Source organism: Rhodamnia argentea, chromosome 11 (assembly GCF_020921035.1).
Source record: "Rhodamnia argentea isolate NSW1041297 chromosome 11, ASM2092103v1, whole genome shotgun sequence".
Taxonomy (NCBI): Eukaryota; Viridiplantae; Streptophyta; class Magnoliopsida; order Myrtales; family Myrtaceae; genus Rhodamnia; species Rhodamnia argentea.
Window position 1 is genome coordinate 1340781 of NC_063160.1, and position 24408 is coordinate 1365188.

The window sequence follows — 24408 nt, forward strand, 5'->3', positions numbered from 1 at the left end:
ATTTAGGAAATTCATAACATTCAGATTAGCTCACTAATTGAATAATGCCCACCATATTTTTGTCATCTTCGGTTCTAGAGTATATTGGGCTTGTTGGTTATACAATTTGTTTTTGTTGGAAAATTACTAAAAATAGTTATAAATCTATTGAATTTGTGCCAATTCGATCATAAACCTATTCTACTTATGCGGAATTTAATCTTAAATCATTTGACTATTTGTCAATAGAGTCCTTCCTGCCAATTTTAGCCAAAAATAGATGACGTGGACGTCAGCCTTCCTAGCCGGCACTAACATAGATAATTTTTACAATCTTTGAAAATAATTTTGCAAATTTTTAATTTTTTTATTTAATCTTTTTCCTTTCATTTGGCTAGCAAAACCTCACCGTCCATGTCAACGCTGGTCGTGCGATGTAAGACGATAGATATCTATGTTAGTGATTTTTTTTTTTATCAAAATTGGCCTGAAAGAATCAATTGGCAAATTTTCAAAATGTTTAGTATTAAATTGACCAAATTGATAGATTTAATACTGAAATGGCACAAATATAATAGATTTATGATTTTTTTTTTGTAATAATCCCATTTTCTCCTCTTTACCTAAATCAATTACACCTAGCATAAAACTCAAGTACAACTTTAATCTTGATCATCCTTCACATAATTTAAATATTTTATTATTAGAATACAGTAAATTACCTTTCCATATTACAAAATGTTCATAAAATGTGAACCTCGTGTGAGCATTGGACAGCACCTTTGAGTTGTATTCTTGAATCTTGATCACCCTTCACGTCCTTTCCGTTTGATTTCAATTCATTTATACCTGAATTAACTGAATTTTGTTAAGAAATGCACCAGCGAATTTGTTGAGTAAACAAATAAAAAACATTATAATTTTCTTCTTCATATGTGTAACCGATGCTTACAAAGTCAACCACATTTCCATTAAGGCTCCGTTTGTTTCCTAGAAAATGAATGGCCAGGGAAAATTTTCCTAAAAACAATTTATAGCATCGCTTACAAAAAAGAATGAACAAAAAATATTTTTATCATCCGTGAAAATATTTAGACATAAATTATTGTGGGTAAGGAAATTTTTTTCACTTGACTTATTTCTTGAAGCAATATAAATAATCATTTTTATGAAAATATTTTTCAAAACATTCAATTTCCGCAAAACCAGAGGAACCTAAGCATGTTTAACATGTTCCCCAGGGTACTAGTGAACAAGACCCAAACCAAAAAATCCTGTCTTGCTCGATTTTTTTTTTCCTCGAATCAACGTACTTCAGCATATTCCATTCATATATAGATATTTGTTTTGAAAATATATTATTTTACAACACCTGTATATAGAACTGGATGGGAAAAATTATCTATGATTGCACGTATTTTTGCAGTAAATTTTTTGAGATAATGATTTAGGTAGAGAAATAAACATTACAAGCGCTATAATTTTCATATGGTGCTCCCTTCCGTTGAGCAATCATTTGAGTGTCATATTAGAGAAAAATCAATCACTTCGGTGTCTTCGGCGATAAATATTCCGACAATTCATCCTAAATAAATATTTTATAAAATTTTTAAGTCCAAGGTTAGCATGTTTTTTTAGCAATAAACACAGACAACAACTTGCAAGTAGAGGTGTCCGACGGGTGGGTTAGGTTGAGTTTGGGTTGGGTCGAATATGATCCGACCCATATTGACACATTTAACCCGTTTTGATCCATTTTTATATAGTACAAATTTAATGACTCATATCCAACTCGACCCATATCCGACCCGTATTTCTTAAAATTTCTATATTTAACTAAATCAAATAATACTTATTCTAGTAATTTATACAAAAAATAATATTGCTAAAATACTTTTATGAAATATAAATTTAGTAAATTTTTTTAACTTTTTTAAAGATATTTTTATTTTATTTTTTTCCTTTTTCTTTTCTTTCTTTTGTTTCCTTTTTCTTTATTTTTTTCTTTTTAGCTCCTTCCTCCTCCCTCCTCCATCTGCAACTCCTCTTTCATCCACCTATTACAAGGCTTCGACGACGGCCGGCGGCCCGGCAACCGGCCATGTCTCAACGACTACGGCTCGGGCGATCCGGGTGAGCATGAGCTCACTCGAGGCCGGCGAGCTCGCAGTTCCCCAAATCCCGACGAGCTCGGGGCTCGTCGGATCCCCTTCCCTAGGCCGGATCCACCGGGCTTAGACTTGAAGCTTACGTCAAATTCGTCAAAGCACTTGCATGCCTTCTGATTCGCCTGCGGGTAAAGTACGGTGCCGACGAGCGTCCCCCACGTATTGCGGGACGTCGAAGTTCCCAATTACGCACCCATACATGCCCCTCATCGAGTTCGGGGTGCTTACCTTCGGGTTGTTCTTCCGCACCACGAAGCTCCCCCCCCCCCTCCCCGCAAATGCCCCACGGTAGCAGCCGGACGGTCGGTTTTTAACCTGTTCGCCTTCGAACGGACGGTCCCGGTTTCGTTTTATACCACAAAAACAATCTTTCTACCATCCTCTTGCTCTCTTGCTCTTTAGATCTTCACGTGATTCTGGGAGCTTCGAGATTGGAAACGGCAGAGACAAAGGCGACGACTCATGAGGTACAGTAAGAGTCTTACGGCGGAGGACCCGCCGGCTTGAAGGTGCGAATGCTTTCGGGCTCTCAATTGTCTTCGGGCTCTCAATTGTCTTCGGGATCCAGCTCTTTATACACGCATACGTACATATGCACATGAAACTACCACCAGACCGTGTATGTGTTGAAGTCACGAAGTTTGCCCAAAAGCGAGGTTAAAGTAGCTTCCCCTTCATCAGTCATCGGGCCTTGCAGAGTTGAAAAATGGGTTAAAATATGGGTCAATGAAGTGACCCATATTTTAACCTGTTTTTTGGGCTTCAGATTTTTACAACCCATTTTAGCCCATTTTAGAAAAAAGTGAGTTATCCATGTAGAATGCGGCCATCTCAAATTGAGTTATAAAATTTGTATATGACCCATATTGCCTGCTCTACTTGCAAGCTCGACACGTCCATTAAAAAGGTTGGAGGGGGGGCCCTCAAGCCCTTACCATAACAAAAAGAAAAAAAAAATCCAAGATTCTATTTATTTTGCAAAAAATGGATGATATAAAAAATATTTTCCTAAAAACGATTATTTGTGTCGTCTGAAGTAATTCGTTAATGGAAAATATTTTAATCGCCAATAGTAATTTATGTCTAAATATTTTTTGTCGTGAAGTAAACAGAACCTAAGTCTTGGAAAGGTAGTCTAATGTGCATCCCAAGTCTCATCACACTTCACTTTGCCTAAGAAGCACATAGAAAAGAGTTTAGTAAGAGTGCAAGGCGTGGACCACTCGAACTCATCTCGCCTCTTTTTCTTCACAACAAGAAAGAATTCCCTACCGTGAACTGCCTCGACCCCTTCCTCCTCCCGATCGTGTCTCTTATTGTCTCGATGGCGACGGCAATCGCGTAGCGGGCGTTGTCGTCGGCAGTAGCGAAAGCAGCAATGGACAAGGAGTAGATGACGGAGTTGAATTCGGAGAAACTAATAGGACGAGTCGAAGGAGATTGACGGTAAGAATGGTCCTGACGGTCAATTGGGTCTGATGGAGGAGGAAGGGGTAAGCGAGAAGGTCGGTTTCGATTGATTTTCCATTTCTGGTAATCGAACTGTTCGGAGGTTCGGAATCGCAATCGCCCGATGCGAACACGAGCTGAGTACCATTCCTCAATGGATCAATTGGAGAGCAAATTGACAACGGCAAAGAGTGTCAAGAATTGTGAGTTCGCAGCGGATGTTTGTCGGATGCGTCTCTCCATCAGTCCATCCATGGAAGATAATAACAAATATTGTAGTTTAAAAAAAAAAAATATTTCATTCAATCTGGGTCTATCCCACTCCCGTGCCGAAATTTTTTATCCAGAATTTTATCTGTCTATATTCGAGGTTGTCCAATCCAAAGAACATCACCAAACACCGAATATGATAATTTATTATCCTATCGGAGCTTAAATCTAAACTACTTAACATTGCTGTCATTCATTAACATGTTCTGTTGCTGATTATGAAAAAATAATAAAATAAACTCATATATGCACCATGCACATTGAGAACCCATCGGTCCAGATCAACTGGTCAAGGCCCAGGCTGGGTAGCCCTCTTACCACCGGTAGCCAACTCTCTCTCTCTCTCTCTCTCATTCTACTACTTAGGCTTCTTCTTTTTTTTTTTCCGAGAGTCAGATGTCATTTATATATCACAATAATACTCGAAAGTTACATTATAATAATATTGATAGGGAAAAAATAGAATAAAAAATTAAAAAATCGAAGTTATTTTTAAAATTAATTAAAAAAAAATGAATGTAAAGGAGTTGAGAAGAGCAAAGAGGACAAATGTTCTCTTATTCTAAAAATAAGAAAATATTTTTCCCATTTTTGAAGGAGTTTTTTTCATGGGTGTAAAATATTTTTTTATTGACTAGTTTATTTTTCATGAACTAAACGTAGAAAAATTCGAAAAATATTTTTCGGAAAGTATTTTTTTTTTCTTTGTCTACCCCAGGATGGCAAAGTCACAAGCAGGTGGCATTGCGATAGATAGTTCCGGAGATCAATCTACATTTCATAGGGACTTCTAAGTTTACTCTACAATAGGACCCTTGTGTTTGGATTCGAGACAATTTCTTCGATAATCATCGACTTGTGCCGAGCTTAGCGGCATGAGCTTCTTTAATCAAGTAGGGTTTTAAAGTTCTTGCCTCCTTTCTCCAGTCTTAGCCAATCAATATAAGATAGAGGACCAAATTCGATTTAACACATTCTTCATTCGCACCCTTAGTCTACAGATTCGCTCAACCAAAGAACCAATTCGACACCAATGTTCAACCGACCTTAGCCATAATGATCGTTCTTTTTTGACCGCACAACCTACTAACAGGCACTATGGGTCAAAACACCTAGCACAGGTATCGACCAATCTCAGGACTGCTTTAGATTATAAGCTATTCCGAGGGGAGGGGGAACTCCGACGTGGTACAAGAATCCTAACTATCAGTGTCCCTTTGCTACCAACTTTTGTGGTTATACACTTTTAGCAATGATTCCAAAGCCCTAAAGGAGAAGAAGAAGAAGAAGAAGAAAAGTATGCAACCTCCAGCTCTAAATGGCTAATGTTATTGTGATTTATGCACATTGATATACATATGGAGAATAGGTGACAATCATTATTCGCGATTGCTATCAATTATTCCACCTTTGCTTCCCCCGTGAATGATGTATCCTACCTAACCCAAACATAATCATCATTCATCACATTTATTGGATGACTGACTAATGGTATGACTCACCTTTAATTTATCTCAGAAGAAAGGTCTTTTCCTAACTAGCCCAACCACTTTTATTGGCAAAAGATAAAGCCTAGCCAGGTCTAGCATTAGGAGCATTTCCGGGCCCAGCAGTAAAATAAAATAAAGGGCCGCTCACTTTTAATTTCTAACTTTTCAAAATTTCAGGTTTTCCGATTATTTTAAATTTATATTTTTTTTTCATAATTTTTAAGAAAATATAAATTCAAATAAATTGGTCAACTTCTCTAAATCCACGAATGTCAACGTTGGCCAACCTTTTCAAGACCTAAACATATATAATGTTGCACTACCTTTAGTCTTGCACGTGAAAATTGACAAGCGTATCGATTTAGAATTTAGGTGTACCGGTTTGGATTATTGTTGGTGGTATAAAAATCAATTTAATGAAAACTAACCGAGAATAAATTTGTCGTAGTGTGTACTAGTTTGAAGTTCTTTATGGTAATAAAAATAGTTTGGAGTAAATTTATCAAGGGGTGTATTAGTTTGAAATTTTTTGAGCTGAAAAAATTAATTTTGAAATAAACTTGTCACATGTGTACCGATTTAATTTTTTTTGCAGTATATTAATCTTTTTTTTAATTGGAATTAACAACCGTATTTGGGAAATAAAATTGGCAAATACTTGTATTTCCTTTTTTCTTTTGGTCCAAAACAGGAAAAGCGTGGTCTCCGTACGAAAAGTCAACTTTTCTCGCAGGATCCCGTGAATGGCGCCTTCTTTTCCCACCCCACCGCCTCTCGACGTGAACGAGCCGGCCGGGCTCATCTACACCCGACCACCACCGGAAGAATAGCTCCTCAGCTACTAGTACTCGAACACGTCATCAACGACCGGGGTTGATAACCGCCGTGGCAGCACGCCACGGCAGGACGAAACGCGAACAGGGTGCGAGCGCCCGCAGACGATCGTGGACCCCCCCCCCACGGGTCCCATCTCGATCGTCCCCGTCGATACCGAACAAACCGGATCACGCCTTTCTTGATCTTTCCGAACCGGGGCCCACATCAACCGGTCTACGACACGCCTTCTCTTCTCTTCTTACACGCACAAACCCCGTAAATAATATTAAAAAAAACAACAAATTATTATAAATTGAAAAAATAATCAGTAATTAATATATATATATATATATATATATATATATGAATAGCGAAATTAATTAAATGATATTTTATAATAATAATAATCTCGTGCTTCTCTTTCTTCACCTTCGTCTTTCTCTCTCTCTCTCTCTGTTCGGGCATGCAGGCAAGCAAGCACATCGACACCGCACGCGTCGAAGTAGCTTCTCCTCCTTCCCTCTGCATGCATGTGAGCGACGACGACGACGACCGAGCATGGAGCCCGACAAACCCGCCTTCGGGCTCGGATCCGTCGCCGCCCGCGTGGCCCGGCCCGCGTGGACGCCTCTCCTCCTCCTCCCCCTCTCCTTCCTCGCCGTCCTCACCATCCAGATCGCCACCAGGCCGGTCGCCCCGCCGGTACTCCCGACCCCCGGCCCGCCCCGAGGGGTGTCCGGGCCCGGGAGCTGCGCCGGGTTCTTCCGCGGGTCCCCGCCCGGGAGGAAGGTGGTGATGTCGATGCGGGACTTCGGAGGGGTCGGCGACGGCGTGAGGCCGGAGACCGAGACGTTCCGGAGGGCGGTGCGACACTTGCGGCGGTTCGGAGATGGAGGCGGGTCCCAGTTGAACGTGCCCAGGGGGACGTGGCTCACCGGGAGCTTCAATCTCACCAGCAATTTCACCCTCTTTCTCGAGGAGGGTGCTCTGATTCTGGGCTCTCAGGTTGGTCAAACTTCTCCTGTCCCCTTTTTCCTTCACTCCTAATTTTGAATAACATCGAGTCAATCGTTGGAACTGTTGCCTCGAAACCAAACAGATTTTTCTGTTGCTGTTGATGTTGTGGGGATTATACTGATTGTTGGTTTTGGAGGAACGATGGTGGTGAATGATGACTGGCCATAACCAAAGTCCCATCTTTTTCCTTTTCCTTTCATGGGCAAGTCACGTTTGTTCTCTGCTTCCCGCTTAATTCAGAAAACGACTTGATGATTCTTCAGTGGAGGGTAATCTATTACCTTGTCCGAACGATGGATAGTCTGGCAACAGATGAATCCTAAAGAGAAGGCCACTTTCATGCGTTATTCATGCTTTTAATTTGAGATTAAGAAATAAAGCAAGAACAAAAGAATCTCAGATTTTTAAAGCAGTTTGCCCATCTGTCATTCCGTCCGTTCTGTAGCTTCCTTTTTTTAAAAAAAAAAAATTTTAACTTTCATGCACAAAGACTGAAGAAGATGGTGTAACCGTGTAGGTCTCTGCTACTGCAGAGCAAAGGGTCCCACTGCTCACAAATTTTCTTTAAAATCTTTTTTAATGTTCTTGTTCATTCACAAAGGTAACTTATTTGATGTCTGTTTATCATAATATAAACTGCCATGAGATTCCTGCCGATCGGTGTGATTACGTGTGGACAGAGTCCAGAGGTGGTGAATGAATTGTGTTGTGCGAGTTTGAAAAGCCGATCTTTATGCCTCTTCTTTTGACATTTTGGCCGGCGGGTTTGTCTTTTGTTTGATTCTTTTTCTATGGAGCGGTTTCTTTTTGATTGAGTTTTACGAGGAGTTACCATCAAGGCTATAGCATCTATGAGATTAGGAGTCGCATCCTTTCCTCTGGTCTAGCTCTTTATTTGCTCGTTCTCGTGTAAATTAGGAGCGTTTACGCATTTCGTTTCAAATTTGAGTTGTTAAATTGGGCAGAATCATCTGCGATCTCCCTGTATTTTGGGTGTTCCGGTTAAATTAGTTGCTGAACGTTTGTGAACACGTCCATACCCCTTTCCAACACACTTGAAATGGACTTTCTAGCTGAATTTTTCCTAAGTGGCATTACCGTCTATTACTGTCGACCAACCGTAGACTCAGGCAATCAGGGGTTTAACTAAAAGAATCCGGGGGTTTGTGGGCAATTTTCCCATTAAATTATGTGGCCTTATTCTAACAGAACAAGGCCAACGCAAATCGAGATTAGCAAGACAAAGCATTTCCTATATAAGAACATAGAGATACATTCCATATGTTAGACAAATCAAGAATATGAAGACAATGCAAATCCTGTGCAGAAGGACAGATATGGACTCCACATGTTAGTTTTTTCTTTGGTAGAAATATGTTCCAGATTGTCATTGCTCGAAATACTTGCAAATGCAAAATCTTGATACATCTACATATTTTGCAAGGATAGGACCCAAACGATTGGCCCATCATAGAGCCTTTACCATCTTATGGAAGAGGAAGAGAGAGATTAGGAGGGAGGCACATAAGCCTTATCCATGGGAATGGCCTCACTGATGTTGTCATCACAGGTACCGATTGATTCTTCCATTCAGGAATGTTGCCAATCTTGAAAAGATATGCTCAGGCAGATTGATTGGACTTGGTTGGAGTATACCCTTCTTGGAGTGCCAATGAAGAACTAATGGAATTTCACATTAATGTGATGTTCATATACAGCTTTGTCTTCCTCTAATAGCTTGTCTTTTCTAAAATTTGTTGTCTTCCACTACATCGTGTTCTTGCTTGTAGCTGTAGCTCACCCCCGGTGGATTCGTAGAGTATGCATTTGTTAGCCTACGAAATATCTCTGCTTTTGCTTTGCCTGTCAAAGTTTCGAAGTTCAATATTTCTAAGAATTACTTGTGCACAATGGTTTCGTGGGGAATGGTGACTTTCAACCAATTTAAACAAGCGAGTTTCACTTAATTTTGTTAGGTAGGCCATCTAGATGTGTTCATCTAAGTTTATTTCTGTGACCTTGAAATAATTGCATCTACTTGATAAACCGAGTTCATTTGACATCTAGTAGGACTGACTAGTTGACTACTCAAAGCCAAAGTAGGTGATTGTATTGATGCTGCATAAGATCTGAGCCAATAATAGAGGAATCTGACTATCTTTTAAGAATAGCCATGAAGTTGAAGAGTTCATGTATGAAGTACTGATGTAACTTATGTTCCAGATGCGATGTAAGCTTAAGATGATAAGACCAAACTGTTGAACAGGAAACAATGGGACAATAGATGGTCAGGGGAAGATGTGGTGGGAACTATGGTGGAACAGGACATTGGAGCACACACGAGGCCATTTGGTTGAACTAGTGAACTCACACAACGTTCTCATCTCCAATCTTACCTTCAGAAATTCACCCTTTTGGACGATTCATCCTGTTTACTGCAGGTTTGGCAATTGTTCTGTTCTGCTGGTTCGTGGATTCTGCATTAATCTCATGAAAAGTAGCTCTATCATGAAACTGAGTGAATGCTTTTAATGTTCTCAACACAAGTTCTGCACAGACATTCGCGTCTAGGCATGTTTTTAAGTGAGTGTTTGCCGAATATTTCAGAAGGGAATTGTACTTAATTGAAAGAACATTGGCCCCACTCCTTTTCTGGCTAATTATTTTGTTGCCTAGTTACATGATACTATTTCATTTTTTTTTTTTTGGTTGGTGGTTCAGTAACGTAGTTATAAAAGACATGACAATCTTGGCTCCCCTCAATGCCCCAAATACAGATGGTATTGATCCAGGTATGTGACTGGTTCCCTCCACATTTCTCTTTCTCCATGAAGTATCGACATTTCTTAACATACTTAGCACGATAGCAAGGACTTGGAGCACCAAAATGGATAGAGGATATAAAATAGATTGATTCACATTTATGTTTTAAGGAAGGAACGGAAGTCGCAAGAAAGGAGTGAAAATTTATCTTCTTGACAGTTTCAGTCTCTCTGTAACTGGAGATTGTAGAGGGATAAGTGGTAGATTAAAAGATTCACCCTTTATTCAATCTGAAAATCCCAAGTGGCAGAAAATGAATTGATTTTATTCATAAGACAAAAATGTCCATGTCTTCCTTCACAAGAAACCTTTCTTTTTCCTCCAAAGAATTTGTGTAAGTGGATCATACACTTACACCCCTTAATTTTATTAATGCCTTCCTGTCCTTCCAAATATCTCAGACTCGTGCAGCAAAGTGTGCATCGAAGACTGTTACATTGAGAGCGGGGATGATCTTGTGGCGGTAAAGAGTGGATGGGATCAATATGGAATTACAACAGCGCATCCTAGTTCAGATATTATTGTTAGGAGAGTATCTGGAACCACTCCCACTTGCTCTGGTGTGGGGATTGGGAGTGAGATGTCGGGAGGGATTTCGAACGTAACTATAGAAGATCTGCGTGTCTGGGACTCTGCCGCTGGAGTCCGTATTAAGACAGATATCGGTCGCGGAGGTTATATAGCTAATATCAGTATAAGTAACGTGATGATGGAACGGGTCAAAATTCCCATAAGATTTAGCAGAGGTTCTAATGATCACCCAGATGAGGGATGGGACCCAAAAGCCGTTCCTAGAGTGAAGGGTGTATTCATAAGCAATGTGGTGAGCGTGAATTCTACGAAAGGCCCGGTCTTAGATGGTATGAAGGTTTCTCCGTTCGAAGAGATATGCATGAAAAATATCAGCTTATTTGGATTACCTCCGTCTGCAAAGTGGCACTGTGAGTTTCTTTCGGGTTTCGCCGATGAAGTCTCTCCAGTGCCATGTCCAGAGTTGCAGCACAATAGTTCGACGTTCTCCTGTCCATAAACACTGGAGGATTTGTGTTTGTACAGCGATATGAACAGGACGTTGTCGACAATATTGCAGCGGGTCAGCGACTAAAGACATTTCCGGATGAAAGGACTCGAAATATGGGAGTCTTCTGATTCTGCTTACGTGACAGAAAGGCCGAGATGTCGAGATTTCTGTTACCTGAATTCGAGGAGGCATTCTGGGCTCATCAAGAGCCCTCGGTTTAGGAGAGAACAACAGACTCTCCTTACTTACATTGGCGTGAGGAAGAGATGCTTTTGACATGATCGACCGTTATAGGACTTACACAGAAAAGCAACATTCATTGATTCAAATGGTTTTTCTGCATTCTTTGATATTGTAGATATACACAGCAAGAGGAGAGATCAGGTTGTACAGAAGAGGATGGAGACTGTAACATGGCATGTGAAGATCCAAGTCTTACAGATTGATGTGAAAGTTGATAGTGGTTATTCAGGAGTAACATTGAGCTGCTGCATTTTTTACTTGATTTGTGTGTCATGGAGTTTCATACCAATGCAATGAATTTAATTCTGCTTGCTGCATGATTCCATTTTCACTTTCCTAAAGAAGTCTCAGTTGTCTTAGTGTTATAACTAAGGACTTAATGTGGGATTTGAATCCCATTGCCAATCCTGTTTGAGTGTCAAACTTGCTTATATAGGGAATTATACAAGTCTGTCTATAGTCAATTTAAATTGCAAAGATGTTAATTTTTCTTCAATTCCTTGATTAGGATCTAACCCATGATGCCTTTTTTTGTTATCACTCTGTTTTAGATCTTCCCACTAACAATTTTGGTGTTTATCAGCACAGAGGCCTCTCAGATAAGAATTACCGGAATTCAAATCCTGATATGACCTGATGCCTACTAGAATCAACAAAAATTGAAATATTGATACGACCTTACCAAGATATGTGCTCAAACGAAATGATACTGCAGTTCACTTGTCTCGAAGTTAGATTTTCCCAAACTGGTTTCTGGAATCCAAATCTAATTTTTTCGTTCCGTTGACTAGCAAAATATTTTTTAGTCGACCAGTTTTTCTAACCTATGAAAAACTCCGAAAAATGAGGAACCTAAACACCGATGCGAGTCGAGTTTCGCGTCTGTCTGGTTAGAATCTGTTTTGAGCGATTAAAGAAAGAACGTATAGACCATGGTGAATGAAAGCTTAGTAGCATAAATGAACAAAGGACAGATGATCAAAAGAAGAGAGAACAAATTTGGCTCAAGTTGTATCAACGGGAGATTCAGGTACATGTTGAGTTACATAGTTGCTTTTACGAGGCTGGGAAAACATCAAGGTTTTTCACCATTTCCAGAAGACATTTGAGCCACACTTGAACTTGTCCTTCCCTTTGCATTCCAACTCCAAATCTTCAGAAAGGAAGGGCACTTTCTGCAGCACACATGACAAAGAATACCATGATCAACAAGAGAGTCCTCACTCACAGGGTCAAAATTGTTCCGTAATTTCTAATTTAGCGAAGGACATCATTGATGTCCGTCATTGATGTTTCGGTCGGAGATACCGGGTCAGTTGTGTTAGAACAACAGGAGGTATGAACAAATATTTCAACCACGTCAAACTGCTAGGATAATTTGAAAGGTAAATGAGAGATGTGTGGAACCTTTTGCTTGGCTAGATCCTGGCAGCCAGTGAAGTTCTCGGGGAACTTGCAGGAGCCAAACTCGACCGTGTACGCTCTCGCAAAGTTCGCTCCGCTCGTGGCCAATCTCTTCTGGTCATTCAGTTCCTACAATCAGATCATCGATCATTAACTAAAATGAACTCAGATCAGGTCAGAATGTACCCACCAAAAAAGAAAGTCAAATATGGAACAAGACCTTGTTGGCCTTGCTCTTCTCGAGGTACTCCTCGATGATGCCCGCATTGGCAGAGGAGGTGGAAGCGGCGGTGGCGAACACGGTGGCCGCCAAGCAGGCGAGCGCAGCTCTTCTTCCATCTCCGGCTTTCGACTCGGGGACTCTGGCTTGTTGAGCCCTGATCACAGGCAACTTCTGACCAGGCACTCCAGGAGCTGCAACTGACCCAAGCTTTGAGCTGAGTTCAGATGACCCAGTTCCTGAAAAGGCATACTTGCAAGCCAGCACACTGGAGTTCATGGTTGCCATTTAGCAATTTGGCTAAGAATTTTTCTGAACAACCCCCTTTTTTTAAACTTCTTGGAAATTTTTGAATAGCAATGAAGGGTTCAATCAGTAGCCCTTTTGAAATCACTGGGTGTGTTTTAGATATGGTGGAGAGTGATGTGGAGGAAAAGGATGAGGGAAGATTGTGGTGGGAGTGTGGATAAGGTGAGATTGCCTCGCTCCTATTGGCAATTGGCATATTTTTCTTTCCCCTGCTTGAGACCTGTGGTGGGACAAACAAGGCTTGTGTGGTGACCTCGAGTCCTGGACCTACTTGGGAATCCAGGGATTCAATTAATCTGACATTAAGCAGAAATTCCGAGAGAAACATGTCTTGAGTATCAATCTGGAATATGAGCACAATATGCCAATTGGTTTCAACCCAACACATAGACCATGCGAAACAGATAAGCCAAACGTCAAGGACCAAGTCTCAAATTCTTATTTTGGTCATAATCAGATGCCGCCACAGGGCTTCATCATCGAATCTGTATCAACGATTGTTTGGCAGCTGAAAGAGCAGTCTGTTATAGATGACATGCTTGCGCATTTGCTCAAATTTGAAGGAACAGACCAATTGAGATTTGATTTTCGTAAGCGATCTAATCAGTTGTGCCTTATTTTCCGTTGAATAATAATTTGAGTAAGCCTTCAGTGAGCCCCCCAAAAGCTTGATGCAAATAAACAAATTTTTGTTCTACGTCACTGAACTGCATACCCTCGTCTAATTCTAGTCATTGAATAAATGAAACTTTCCTGAAGAACTAATTCATTGAGATTTCCTTTCTTTCAGGTTATTCTTTTCCCTGATACCACACACCCATGGAGAGGCACATTATCCTTCGGGTAGAGTGGACCTTCTATAAGACACTTAGTTTATCAGCCAAACGAAAAGAAACGCAATCGCTGAACTTACCTGTGTTGAAATCAAAATAGAGAGAGCATCGGGAGACGAATGACCCACAAAACAGAGACAGAGATGACCACAAAGTTCAGCATTTTCTCAGAAATTCCTTCAAGTTTAGCGTTTTACTCGATAAGTAAAGCTCACTCGTACTCCAAACAATCAAGACGCCAGAGCAAGATCAAATGAATAAGTGCTTACCAAATCTCAAAATTTTACATGCGATCAAATTAACTTTAACATATTTCACAAATAAAATACAAAAAATTATCTGTACATTCATCATAAGGGAATCTACTGACAGACATGAATACACGTTGGCAAATAGCCTTCGCAGTAGACAGGTGTACTGCCGGGATCAAAGATCAGTTGTCATGTTGTTCATCATTCTTAATTATCTACCCGCTGAGAACGGGAAAAGAAAAAAAACACATTACAGAACCAAGAGAATGAAGAGAAGGAACCAAAATTTCAATATCCAAAATGCTTCCAAGTAAAACAGAAGGGGCTACAAGGTATGCAGCTCAAGCTATATCCAAGGATGCACCAAAAGCTTGAAGTTTGGATCACTCGTGTTCCAAATGACACACTTCATCTAAAGCAAATCAGGCCATAAGCATAATTTATCTGGAGGGTTACCTCCAGAAACATAGACCGCAGCCATTTTGTTCTGAAGTGAAATCAAATGAAAGAATCAGTCTGTTGACAGCAAATTGAACATTTATCTGTACGCTGGAAAGCCCCCCTATTGCCTTAATTGTCATCTCAGTCGTGACAATCTCTTCCTCTTACGGTTCTTTTTTAAAGCAACAGTAATTCTCGTTTCCTTGGAACTTGATGGCAAACCTAAGGTGGCTGATGGTACACAAACAGATGTTCTGGTTTTCTTGGACAACCATTGGATTGGCAGTCTTTTCACCACAGTGCTAATATCATTAGTGCTATTCAACTCAACAAGTTTCTGTATCTGATCAAGCATCTGATAGGTCCAAGCCATCGACTGATCTAATGCTAGTGAATCATCCAAAGGCATTCTCCAGATATTCAACAATATCTCCCTGAATGACTGCATAGACATGGAGGATTGACAACCTTGACGATTTTCACATATCATGTTGACCTTCATGACATGCTTGCAAAGGTTTCCCTGCATCGACCATGGACAATCACAAAAAGCAAATTCTGATCCTGGGTTCCATACGAAGTGCGTCACACTGCTGTCTTTTTGGCTTTGCGCTTTGGCATAGAGGTGATCTTTCTCGTCAAAGGTGATGGCAGAATCAGGAATTTGCAAAGCTCGGTGCCACGACGTAGAAGTGATATATTCCTCTTTAACATTTTGAAAGGAATCACTTTCATCTGCATATCTGTCAAGCCAATAACTGGAATGAAGCTCAGTAGTTAATTTATGCACAAGCCAGTCTACTCTCCAGAGTGCATTAAGGTGTGAATCATCGAACAGTTTTGTTTTTAGCTTCATATGGTAGGCTTCTATGGCACTCGATGATTCCTGGCTTGCAAGAGGAAGAGCTTTCATTGTTGAAAGCCACATCTCTGTACCCAAAGAAAAAACAAACCATAATGAGACAGATTCCAAGCAATACATTGAACATCCTAGAGCCCTGTAGGGAAAAAGGAAGGCTTACCAATCTTGGGTACCCAAGATGCCTTGAAATACTCCATGAAAACAGTTTGATCAGCAAAATCAAGTACTAACTCTTCCAGAGCAGTCAAATTTTCAGATCCATCCCGGATACTGTAAACAATTTGTCCCAAACGTTTGAAAATCTCACGTTGGACTTCAGGATTAGGACACTTCTTCACCACATTCCTTAGCCATGTTCTACGAATTCGCCAAACAGAAAAGAGAACAGGACAGCTAAATATATCCCTGAAAATTATAATACTAGGTTAAGGAATTATTGGGCACAATCTATTGAGTCTTCAAACGTTTTATTGTAGCTTACGAAGAAAGAACAATAAAAAGAGATACGTGCCTTATGGGATCAATTTCTGCAGCAGCATCATCAATCAGAAAACCACTAACCTTCCACCCAGGCTCAACACTTCTAGCTCGATCAAGAAGTGCTTTCATCCACTTGGAGACATCTGGCTTCGAAAAGCTAGGAGTAATTACCCAAGCAACAGGAAGTGCATGCTGCCTAGAATCCAAGACGAGTAACGTGCACAACGGGTACTGCCAATGAAGTGAGCATTAACATACCAGCCATAGGATAATTCAGTTCAATTGACTCAGAGAATGGGGTTTACCTTCAATCTCTTTATACCAAAGGTTGAATCAGCTGCTATGAGGCTGCGGTGTCCAAAACGAATCATTTGTTGCAACTGCCATTCTGTTTGAATGCCCAGGATGAAAGCATCTGTTTCTGAAGTGTCTTGAATGAAGAATATGGATTTCTTATTTCGTTCAACCCACATCCGGATACTGGCTTGATCATCTAGATCCAACTCATGAGTGGATCTTCTGATGATCATCCCAAGTTTGTGGACATATTGTGAAGCAAGGCTGTTGACCTTTGCATCTGAACCACAATAGCGTTGAATCCCTTCAATATGCTTTTCCAGCACATTCTCTTCAGGAATTCCAAGATATATCATGGACATAGTTTGCTGCTGAATCTCACTACAGATATATGGAATGTTCTTGGCACCAGGGCCAATAGCATCTCTGTCTAGTGGTCCATGGCAGACAAAGCCAGCCTTGTTTACGTGACGCCTATCATTATATATAAGAAGTGCAAATGATGGACGGGCATAGAGGCGCTTCACTACAAAATGGCAAGTGCAGCCTCGCATGGATTGAGGTCTGGCAGCACGATTTCGTGTGTTTAATCGATATCTTCGACTGGGCAATATGCCACCGCCTTCCCCATAATTTTCAGGACCAAATGAGCACCAATACCTGCAGAGAAAGAAAAAGAAATATAAAATCATTTTCATTTAACTGCCAAGTGCATGCTTTTAATTCCTTGGCCAGGTATCAGATCCTATGACTCTTTTGGTCAAGTAATCAGCTAGCAAGAAGAAACTCTGTTTCTGACAGTTGTAACAATGCTAAGGATATCCATACATAAGACCTGATCCTGGTCAAAATACTCCATAGTATTTAGAAGCTCGTAATCTCTACTAACAAGAGAAAGAAATGGAAGAAATTTTTATTTATAATCACCTAGGTGAAGAAAGACTCCAAAGCAATTGTATCGCACTACCTTAGCTTCAGAACAACTAGGTCCACGCTAGACAAAGTCTAATTTAACACATGATAGGACAAAACAGAGACTAATCATAATGGTGAACAAAATGACAGTTTACAATAATGTTACCATCTAACAATACTAACGAAACTTATGGTGTTTTAAAAGTGCGACCTGATATGCATTAGAAACATGAACATGACATGTTGACAAGATTTTTCCTCCCATAAACAAGTAAATAGACAAAATTAACTTTAAAACCAACAATAACTTGAAAACTTTCGCAACCTAAGAGTAGAACACTTAGGTTGAGATACCAATCAACATCATATTTATGAGACACGTTTTTTAGCAGACCCAACACAAGAATACCATTCAGCTTTCTATATATCGATGCATTGAACGTCCAGAATTTCAAGGGCCAGCAAGAGAAATGATACTGCTGTTTGAAAACAAAGTGTGTAGAAAATATCTGCATCGGTACCTAAACCCACTTGTTACTAGAATATTTAGGTAGTCATCAGACGTCAAGAGAACATGGCTCATTATAACACCCGCCTACTAAAGCATATCTCGCTGTGAATCACATTTGTAGAGCTGACTTCCCAAAGATGAAGGAATTCTATATAGCCCAAAAAAGAAAAACATAAAGAATGTAATGTCTGAGTAGGCCACACACTTACATCTTATACTCCAGATATTCATCATCCTTGTACTCCTTCAAGCTGCCTTTCGATCGTTTTCTCCCCCTTTCTATGTGAAACCTTGTCGGACACTCTACATTGGAGCATTCACCAATTATGAAGGCATCAACTCTCGAATAAGGAATTAGAGCAACATCATCATGGTGCTCGGGAGTGCCAAACTTGGTCCAAGTCAAATCAGCAGAGGAGAAGTCCTCCTCCTCCGGATCTTGCACCGGGATATCAAGTATTGATCCCACAATATCCATCAGCTGCATAACATATCGATGCAATTTTACACGGAGCCCCACATCCTGCAAAATTGCAGAGGCAACCAAACTCAGGTACTCTAGTAGTAAGCATGGACAACACATCACATTCAAGATTCAGGAAGAAACCGACTACAACTCCCAACCTTAAACAGTTTCAAAATGCTGCTTGTCTGCCAATTTGCTTACAAAATTACAACATTTTTGCTTCAAAGCTTCTTGTCGAACGGATATGAGCCCGAAAGGCAGACCACTTACCTTTCTTTCAAGCTACAGAGAGAGAGAAACTACACTTACCCATCTTTCCGAGAAATAGAAACACACCAAATTCACACCCAAAGAAGAAAAGATGAATTCCAGAAACACAATACCACCGCACTCTCCTACCGATTCAACGAATAGTCCAAAACCAAGCACAAGACTATCGAGCAAGAGCAACTCCGGCGAACGGACGCGCTCTCTTCTCCGAATAATCAACACCCTTCGGAGGAAAACCCGAAAGGAAACCACTCCCCAATCGGAAAGGAATCGACAGAAGCGTACCTCGGCGCTAATCGTTCCTCGCGGTCGCCGGCACAGCCGGCGAGTGCCGTGGGCTGGTGGCGAAACCTGTTGCCTTCGCCGCTGAGATTCAATAAGCGGACGCGAGCTTTGTTGTTGAGAAGAAGGAGAGAGAGAGAGACAGACAGAGGAAGGAGGGAGAGGGACGAGAAGAATTGAAATATCAGGGTTTTTCACGGGTTTTCACCTTCCCCTCCTGTGGAGGACCCGACCCGACTTGACCCGTCCCAAGATCCGCTCCATCCCCATTTTTACCCGCATCAAGATTTCCGAGGCCGTGGCAAACTGATACTCAGGCTCTCATTATTTCGAAAAAATAATAATTAAAAAAATATTTCTCTCAAAATAATTTTTTGTATCATTTAAAATAATTTAATTAATATAAAAAATTATTACCGATAATAATTTATGTTTAAAAATTTTAATGAGCAATGAAATTTTATATACAATTCAAACAATCACTTTTAAAAAAATATTTTTTCTGTAAAACAAAAGTGCCCATTGCCTAAAAGACTTCGCTAAGAAACGGGCCATCAAATCCTTCTCCGCCCCGTGGAAACTTTTCCAATTCTTCAAAAGTTTTAGGATTTAAATTGCAAAAAACTCAAGATTTTATTGTACTTAATGACTATGTACGACGTCATTATGAATTTTATGACTTCTCTTATTCGTTTTCACGATACCATTCTACGATGCTTGAAAGATCCGTTTATCTGAACTAAAATGAGGGACTCCGCTTCTGATCGTCCTAAGGATTGTAGTCCTTTTTTTCTATTCGGTCACTTGTGATTAGGAAGAAAGTCACTACAAATACAAGCTCAAACCAATTTGAGATACTAAAATGCCCAATTCAAAAACTTAAATGGGGGTGTGTAATCAATAGGCCTGCCTAACGGGTCCGGCGAAGCAGAACGACCACGACAACATCCATCCAACAACTCGGATACATGCGCAAGCTTAGGCTCGAGAAATTATCTTCAAACTGCATCAGTGGAAACTGCTAAAAAGTGGGCAACGGTCTGTTCCCAAAGAGAACTTGGCACAATAGTTGGGTTGAGCACAATGAAATTTCTACAAGGACACCAGGTGGTGACTAATCCCAACCAGTCAAACCCCATTTATCTGCAAGGTTGTACATCACCAGTTGGTTCCACACAGAGCCAAAGAGACGCTCTCCTCCGATTGCGAATGTCAAAGCCCAAGCACACAGAACTGCGCTAAACACCGAGAACCCAATGGCTGATCTGATAACATCTGCGAAAGAGAAGATTTTGAGTGAATTTGCAGCATGCTGACGCATATGGAAGAACTGAAAGGACAAAAGCAGAGACACGAAAAATGAAGAGAAGACGATGATTTCGATAAGCTGTGGAATGCAGAATAAGTGCACATGTCACTGTCTCCCACAGGCTCGTTGCAAAAATGCACATGTATTGAGGACTTGTTATCTCAATCTCCTACCATGTTCCAGCAAGCATATGAATCCATGAAAAGATGGTCTATGCTGGCATCTCAGCGAGCAAGCTAAGTTATCCACTCAACTAAAATCAACATTCGATGAAAAGATAAGACAAGGCACCCTAAAAAAAAGCTTCAACACAGCATAATGCACAACTGATGTTTAGGATACTGTCCTTTAACAAAGTTCAAGGATAGTCTAGATGGATGATGGGAGCACAATGGCAGGAAATATCATTCATTAGCCTTATGTACATAACACATATCCATCTTCAACAAATCATCCTCTGGAAATTGCCGTCTTTAATGATTTGTTATGGTGTAGTAGGAAGATAGCTCTAATGTATTAGCCAATTGGTTCACAGGTTCCAACTCATGAACGGAGTAAAGACATATACCTCAGCCTGAGGAGGAGTCCTGACATGGTTCAACTAGTCCTAAGACTAGATCATTTGAGTAGGATAAGTCAAAATACCTTTGCCATTATTTACTAGTGCTGCATACAGGGTAACATAATCAAGGAGCAGCTCTTGCTAAGCCAGGTTTGCCAGAGAGATCTCAACTACTGATCACTCTCAAGCAATTTCATCTTTTATTTGCCAGAGAGATTTGTTCAAGACATCATAAGGAATGTCCAAATAATTATTTTATCATTCTGTCACGGATGCTTAAACTTGATAGTTGCTATATGATCCTATCTTCAAGAAAACTAAATATCTATCAACACAACACAGAAGACTGCTATGGTCTTACAAAGGCCCATCTCCAAGGTCAGTTGTCAGAATCTGAAACTAATATGTGCATCATTTTTGGACATTAGGGAAGGGAATTTCCAGGTACATAGTCAACATGCCGATAATAACGAGAGTAACTCCGTAAATCACAAGACATTTAAGCCTGCATTGTTTTTTGAGCCAATACTAACAACCAGAATCCAACAGCATGGGGACTTCACAAAGCTCTTGTATTTCTTCTCTCCCTTCAAACAACCTGCTGTCAGATTGTTCATTCATTATTCTTTGCCTATGCTCTTTCAGAGTGTATGACAAACCAAGGATTTTACACTTTTCCACTTATTTCCAAGAAAAGATAAGTTTGAAGAACATATTCAGCAATTTGCCCATCCAAGGACAGTGAAATGTCAAGTGAATAACAAATTCTACACTTGGTACAACACATATTTTGGTAAGATCTTCGCGCTCTCCTGCAAATTATTTATGTAAGGATGCTTACTCCATCAAGGCCAAAGACTATACAAACCATCTCCACATATTTTGATTTCTTCCCTCCTCTTCCAGGTACAACTAACAGCCAGCAAAGAAAATATTGCCGGAAATTTCCCACTACTGAGTGCTACTCCATCCTATCAGCACTATCTGTTCCAAATCTGCCTTATCCAAAGTCAAAAGTCTCATGGCCCTTGTTATAAGGCCTTGTTTGGATACGTTAGAGAACACTTTGAACATGTCTGACAGCCTATTTTAATTTCTAATTTTGAAAACTACTTATGTACAGGAGCCTGCTTCAGGAAGCACAAAAGAAATTATTTCGTTAATATCTCTCAAACATACTCTTGTTTTTTTTTTTTTTTGGGGTCAAAAAACATAATGTTGTTTAAAAGGCAGAAAGTGGTGTCCCCTTTGGAAACACTTCCAAACAACGGTTAAGAGGATTGCAAACCAAAGTATTAAATTCCTCAAGACCTAAAGGACAGCACATACTCTTAGAAATCTACAACAAAAGTCGGAGATCCCAGTTACTTATTTGTCTCTATGAATTTAAAGATTCCCAAAATCAGGTCCCTAGTTGCGTCGTGCTTTCTAACTCCAGCTACTCCATTAAGAAGAGTAAATTACCTAAATCCCTCACCAACTATAATTGTAAACGTGGTTCAGTGGGATAAAAAGGCACGAGGCCATCATCAGGAAGTAACTGAAAAATCCTCGTGTTCGCCAAATACAAAAGCGCACCCAACAAAATAGTTTCACTTCTCTATACGTGCTTCATGATGAACAGATTGAAGAACAATGTAATGAATCCACATAAATACTCCGTGAGCTAAAAAAATCAGGCACATGACATTTTCCAATATTGCAACAACCATTTTGAACAAGTTATCATTTCTACAATAAGGGTATATAAGAAAAGAAATCGGGTAGGTACCAAGTTCTTAATCTTCACAAGTGCACTCTTTACAATTTTCATGACAATTCATCACGGGTCACTTGATAGTACACAAACCCAGAAACAGTCAACTGATTAAGGGCCAAGCAATTTCTTAATAGACTTTGGAACTGACAACTTGTTCTTGAAAATAGTTTGCAAAAAGAAGAAAGGCTTTAACACGGACAATTCGATAACCGAAGAAGCTTGGCAGATTGGCGACACAAAGGCTAATAGAACGGCATATCAATCCCCCATCAAATAACTTCCTTTGAAACCTCTATCAAGGTCTGAACTTCTGTTTCCACCAAATCTAAGCCCAAGAATCAAATTTTCTAAAGCGGCATTGATCTCCTAACCAAATCAACCAGAGAGAGCCCGCATTCGTACTTCAATTCCTCCAAGATCATGATCATCCAGCTAGAACAGCGAATCATCGCGAAGAACCCCACGATCAGAATGGACACGCAAACGCACAGGTGCAAATCGCAACATCAAAAAGTGGCGAGAGATACAGAGAGACGATGGGGATAAGTCCTTACACCGACGAATTTGAGGGAACGAGCGCTTGTGGGAGAGGACGGGCCAGAAGTAGAAGCAATTGACGGCCCAGAGCCAGGGCAAGAGGGCGAACCCGAACTGGTAGAAACGGCGAGCGTAGCCGACGGAATCCTCCTCCGACAGACCCAGCGGGCCGTCGATCGTAGGCCAAACGGGTGACGAAGGTGCGATGGAGTTGGAATTCGGGTTCGGGTCGCGATTCGGGGTGGGGTTGTCGGCCGGTGAGCGCAACGCCTCCATTTCCGCAGCTCGGACGAGTCTTGGCTTCTTGCCTGTGCGCCTTCACTTCGAGTCCGTTTTAGCACAAATTGCCAATGACTCCCGCATGACATCGTTATAAAAAAAAATCATTAAAAATAATCTTAAACAACAATTAAAAATATGTTTCATTACAAACAATCTTAAAAAATAATTATTTTCACTTTTTGATTTATACCACTGAAAATTTTCAAATAAGTACACTTGTACCAAGTTTTACTCTAAACTATATTTCATGCCATAAAATTGCGAAACTAATACATCCCGACAAATATATAAAATCTTTAGGCAAAATTAGAGACTTAACAAATTTTCGAATGGAAGGGAGGTCTTAGGGGAAAATCGATAGATTTTCCGATCTCAATTCATTTTCTTCAAATTTGCCTTCCCAAAATGACCCATATATGTTGAATTTTCATGTTGGACTCACATCACGCATTGATCAACCGAGTTGTTTGTCGTGCGTGTTCTCACGTCTAGCAACTCAACATACATACATATATATACATATCCGATGGGAACTAATCGAGAGTTGATTTGTCACGAGTGTACCAGTTTGAGATCTTTCGTGATATAAAAAATCATATGAGATGGGTGCGGTACGATTATACCAGTTTGGGAATTTTTTAATCTTATTATGTGACGGGCAGGTTGAATTAACCTTATTTATTGCTAGGCAAATGATACATATCTTCCCAAACGAACAAACAAAAGCGAGAGCTAAAAGGGCAAAAAAAACCCCAAAAAAAAAAAAAAAAAAAAAAAAGGAAAAAAAAAAAAAAAAAAAAAAAAAAAAAAAAAAAAAAACAAAACCCCTTCTTTTTTTTTGCAAATAATCTAAGAGTTTTTCGAGACGGATCTCAATTTAACGGGCTATGAAAACCCCAACAGGAAGAAATGGCAAAATGTGGCCCATGAAAGGCAACATAAACAGAAGCATCACACAAGTCCATGACCCAGTGGCTTCCCTTGAGTTGTCATGGCAAAAGTTTTTTCAATCTTAACCCAAAACAAGTTTTTTAGTTTCTTTTTGCTTCAAAGTGTTTTTGTTTTCGAAGTTTTTGAAATTTTTTACCGATCAATTTTAACCGGTTAAGTCCTTAGAGTCCGAACCAACATTTCAATTGAGT

General features: G+C 40.1%; 4 protein-coding genes across 7 annotated transcripts; 1 reads left to right on the forward strand and 3 right to left on the reverse strand.

Annotated features, from left to right (window-relative positions):
- Window positions 1–6616: 6616 nt before the first annotated feature.
- On the forward strand, window positions 6617–11772 carry LOC115750449 (probable polygalacturonase). The gene is made up of 5 exons (XM_030687820.2): window positions 6617–7177; window positions 8639–8759; window positions 9456–9630; window positions 9911–9981; window positions 10414–11772. Exons 1-5 carry the CDS (start codon window positions 6731–6733, stop codon window positions 11040–11042), a joined length of 1443 nt encoding a protein of 480 aa, XP_030543680.2. The 5' UTR covers window positions 6617–6730; the 3' UTR covers window positions 11043–11772.
- Window positions 11773–12251: 479 nt separating this feature from the next.
- On the reverse strand, window positions 12252–13285 carry LOC115750517 (photosystem I reaction center subunit N, chloroplastic). 2 transcript variants are annotated; one of them, XM_030687925.2, is made up of 3 exons: window positions 12901–13285; window positions 12684–12809; window positions 12252–12447 (listed from the first exon to the last, which is right to left on the reverse strand). In XM_030687925.2, exons 1-3 carry the CDS (start codon window positions 13186–13188, stop codon window positions 12352–12354), a joined length of 510 nt encoding a protein of 169 aa, XP_030543785.1. In that variant the 5' UTR covers window positions 13189–13285; the 3' UTR covers window positions 12252–12351. The 2 variants fall into 2 exon arrangements, with proteins under 2 accessions (XP_030543785.1, XP_030543784.1); XM_030687924.2 differs by having other exon boundaries at window positions 12252–12451; window positions 12901–13282.
- Window positions 13286–14558: 1273 nt separating this feature from the next.
- On the reverse strand, window positions 14559–18979 carry LOC115750497. 3 transcript variants are annotated; one of them, XM_030687884.2, is made up of 7 exons: window positions 18821–18979; window positions 18424–18547; window positions 18009–18322; window positions 16382–17033; window positions 16108–16307; window positions 15757–16001; window positions 14559–15664 (listed from the first exon to the last, which is right to left on the reverse strand). In XM_030687884.2, the coding sequence occupies exons 3-7, from the start codon at window positions 18284–18286 to the stop codon at window positions 14871–14873; spliced, it is 2169 nt and encodes a 722-aa protein (XP_030543744.2). In that variant the 5' UTR covers window positions 18287–18322; window positions 18424–18547; window positions 18821–18979; the 3' UTR covers window positions 14559–14870. The 3 variants fall into 3 exon arrangements, with proteins under 3 accessions (XP_030543744.2, XP_048128445.1, XP_030543743.2); XM_048272488.1 differs by having other exon boundaries at window positions 18665–18979; XM_030687883.2 differs by lacking the exon at window positions 18424–18547.
- An 819-nt stretch (window positions 18980–19798) lies between these two features.
- On the reverse strand, window positions 19799–23328 carry LOC115750510 (probable gamma-secretase subunit PEN-2). Its single transcript, XM_030687909.2, has 2 exons — window positions 23002–23328; window positions 19799–20092 (listed from the first exon to the last, which is right to left on the reverse strand). The coding sequence occupies exons 1-2, from the start codon at window positions 23258–23260 to the stop codon at window positions 19932–19934; spliced, it is 420 nt and encodes a 139-aa protein (XP_030543769.2). The 5' UTR covers window positions 23261–23328; the 3' UTR covers window positions 19799–19931.
- Between the last annotated feature and the right edge of the window lie 1080 nt (window positions 23329–24408).

Coding starts and splice junctions, on each gene's coding strand:
- LOC115750510 (XM_030687909.2), bottom strand. CDS start 23,260: ATGGAGGCGTTGCGCTCACCGGCCGACAACCCCACCCCGAATCGCGAC. Junction 20,093..23,001: donor GTTCCCTCAAATTCGTCGGT/GTAAGGACTTAT, acceptor TCTCTTTCGCAG/ATGTTATCAGATCAGCCATT.
- LOC115750497 (XM_030687883.2), bottom strand. CDS start 18,286: ATGCAGCTGATGGATATTGTGGGATCAATACTTGATATCCCGGTGCAA. Junction 16,002..16,107: donor GCAGAAATTGATCCCATAAG/GCACGTATCTCT, acceptor TATAATTTTCAG/GGATATATTTAGCTGTCCTG. Junction 15,665..15,756: donor ATCTTGGGTACCCAAGATTG/GTAAGCCTTCCT, acceptor CTTTGGGTACAG/AGATGTGGCTTTCAACAATG.
- LOC115750517 (XM_030687925.2), bottom strand. CDS start 13,188: ATGGCAACCATGAACTCCAGTGTGCTGGCTTGCAAGTATGCCTTTTCA. Junction 12,810..12,900: donor AGAAGAGCAAGGCCAACAAG/GTCTTGTTCCAT, acceptor ATCTGATTGTAG/GAACTGAATGACCAGAAGAG. Junction 12,448..12,683: donor AGGATCTAGCCAAGCAAAAG/GTTCCACACATC, acceptor TGCTGCAGAAAG/TGCCCTTCCTTTCTGAAGAT.
- LOC115750449 (XM_030687820.2), top strand. CDS start 6,731: ATGGAGCCCGACAAACCCGCCTTCGGGCTCGGATCCGTCGCCGCCCGC. Junction 7,178..8,638: donor CTCTGATTCTGGGCTCTCAG/GTTGGTCAAACT, acceptor TTGCAAGGATAG/GACCCAAACGATTGGCCCAT. Junction 8,760..9,455: donor CACTGATGTTGTCATCACAG/GTACCGATTGAT, acceptor ACTGTTGAACAG/GAAACAATGGGACAATAGAT.